Consider the following 2,742-nt stretch of genomic DNA (forward strand, 5'->3'; position numbering starts at 1 on the left):
AGAAAAATATATTCCATTTTCTAGGCACAACTGCTGGCTGTCAGATACTTGCCGCCTTTGAAATCTTGCGGCATCATCACCAACCACATCCTAGACGTATTTCCAAATTTGAACAGCCACCCAAAAACAGGTGTTTGGGAGACCCCACCATTTTTTGACTTGGGCTTGAGAGTGCTAGGTTGTTTATCTAGACCAGCCAAGCTCTGGAGAGCAATGTTGAATCCCTGGGAACAGAGAGCATGGGGCGTACTGATTTAAAAACAGAAAATGCAAAGTTGGACTGAAAATATCCTTAGTCTTCCAAGCAATCTGCTTAAGGGTTCCAAACTTACCTTAATTTGGTGAGAAAAGAAGCTGCCCTAGTTTTCTTTCTTCTTCTTCTACAACTGGAACCAGCCATTTCCCGAAACCACCACCATGGAGGTTGCAATGGTGAGTGCGGAGAGCTCAGGGTGCAACAGTCACATGCCTTATGGTTATGCAGCCCAGGCCCGGGCCCGGGAGCGGGAGAGGCTTGCTCACTCGAGGGCAGCTGCGGCCGCCGCCGTGGCAGCTGCCACAGCGGCGGTGGAAGGCGGCGCGGGGTCTGGAGGGGGCTCCCACCACCACCACCAGGCGCGTGGGGCCTGCACCTCCCATGACCCTCAGGGTGGCCGGGGGAGTCGGAGGAGGAGGCGCCAGCCGCCTGAGAGGAAGAAAGCCCACCACCGTCAGAGCAGCTTTCCTCATTGCTCCGACCTGATGCCCAGTGGCTCTGAGGAGAAGATCCTGAGGGAGCTGAGTGAGGAAGAGGAGGAGGAGGAGGAGGAGGAGGAAGAGGAAGAGGAGGGCAGGTTTTACTATAGCGAAGATGACCACGGTGATGAGTGTTCCTACACGGACCTGCTGCCTCAGGATGATGGGGGCGGCGGCGGCGGCTATAGCTCCGTCCGCTACAGTGACTGCTGTGAACGTGTGGTGATAAATGTGTCCGGCCTGCGCTTTGAGACCCAGATGAAGACTCTGGCGCAGTTTCCAGAGACTTTGTTGGGAGACCCCGAGAAGAGGACTCAGTACTTTGACCCTTTGCGTAACGAGTATTTTTTTGACAGGAACAGGCCTAGCTTCGATGCCATCTTATATTATTACCAATCAGGAGGCCGCCTCAAGAGGCCAGTCAATGTCCCCTTTGATATCTTCACTGAGGAGGTGAAGTTCTATCAGCTGGGAGAGGAGGCCCTGCTCAAGTTTCGGGAGGACGAGGGCTTTGTGAGAGAGGAGGAGGACCGGGCCTTGCCGGAGAATGAATTTAAAAAGCAGATTTGGCTTCTCTTTGAGTACCCGGAGAGCTCCAGTCCAGCAAGGGGCATAGCCATCGTTTCCGTCCTGGTCATCTTAATCTCCATTGTCATTTTCTGCCTGGAAACTTTACCTGAGTTTAGGGACGACAGGGATCTCCTCATGGCACTGAGCGCAGGCGGACACACTGGGTTATTGAATGACACTTCGGCTCCCCACCTAGAGAACTCAGGGCACACCATATTCAATGACCCCTTCTTCATCGTGGAGACAGTCTGTATCGTTTGGTTTTCCTTTGAGTTTGTGGTTCGCTGCTTCGCTTGCCCCAGCCAAGCACTCTTCTTCAAAAACATCATGAACATCATTGACATTGTCTCCATTTTGCCTTACTTCATCACACTGGGCACTGATCTGGCCCAGCAACAGGGGGGTGGCAATGGACAGCAGCAGCAGGCCATGTCCTTTGCCATCCTCAGGATCATCCGTCTGGTCCGGGTATTCCGGATCTTCAAACTCTCCAGGCACTCCAAGGGCCTGCAGATCCTGGGCCACACCCTCAGAGCCAGCATGCGGGAACTGGGCCTTCTGATCTTCTTCCTCTTCATTGGGGTCATCTTGTTTTCCAGCGCCGTGTATTTCGCGGAGGCAGATGAACCTACTACCCATTTCCAAAGCATCCCAGATGCATTTTGGTGGGCTGTGGTGACCATGACTACTGTGGGCTATGGGGACATGAAGCCCATCACTGTGGGGGGCAAGATCGTGGGGTCCCTGTGTGCCATTGCAGGTGTGTTAACCATTGCTTTGCCAGTGCCAGTGATTGTCTCTAACTTTAACTATTTCTACCACAGAGAGACTGAAAATGAGGAACAGACACAGCTGACACAGAATGCAGTCAGTTGCCCATACCTCCCTTCTAATTTGCTGAAGAAATTTCGGAGCTCTACTTCTTCTTCCCTGGGGGACAAGTCAGAGTATCTAGAGATGGAAGAAGGAGTTAAGGAATCTCTCTGTGCAAAGGAGGAGAAGTGTCAGGGAAAGGGGGACGACAGTGAGACAGATAAAAACAACTGTTCTAATGCAAAGGCTGTGGAGACCGATGTGTGAATCTTGTTCTCCATCCGCCACTGCCCCCCCCAACCCCAGTATCTCCAAATATATTTATGCATAGAGAGTGCAGTTATGAAAATGAAATATGCAAACGAACCTAATGCATATAGTAGTACGCCATTTAATGGTTATACGTGGTATAATTGTTACTAAACTTGTATTACATATCAAATAAATGATACATCTTGGGGAAGAGGGAGGCTAAAATAGGAGCAAATCTATCTTTATATTTTTTATTAGAATGCAAGAATTTTGCACATTAACTGGAAAAGATGTTAGAAGTAAAGATGATTCCATGGAGAGAATGAATATGTGTGTATTTGTGTGTGTGTGTGTGTGTGTGTGTGTAAGTAA

At 50.3% G+C, this 2,742-nt stretch overlaps 1 protein-coding gene across 1 annotated transcript; it reads left to right on the forward strand.

Moving 5' to 3' along the window:
- The first annotated feature begins 417 nt into the window (after positions 1-417).
- KCNA4 (potassium voltage-gated channel subfamily A member 4) lies at positions 418-2,385 on the forward strand. The gene has a single exon (XM_028117707.1). The coding sequence runs from the start codon at positions 418-420 to the stop codon at positions 2,383-2,385; it is 1,968 nt and encodes a 655-aa protein (XP_027973508.1).
- The last annotated feature ends 357 nt before the right edge of the window (positions 2,386-2,742 follow it).

The sequence above is a fragment of the Eumetopias jubatus genome, unplaced genomic scaffold (genome assembly GCF_037043125.1).
Source record: "Eumetopias jubatus isolate StellerSeaLion01/CBP00866 unplaced genomic scaffold, mEumJub1_p1.0 scaffold_13, whole genome shotgun sequence".
NCBI classification, from domain to species: domain Eukaryota; kingdom Metazoa; phylum Chordata; class Mammalia; order Carnivora; family Otariidae; genus Eumetopias; species Eumetopias jubatus.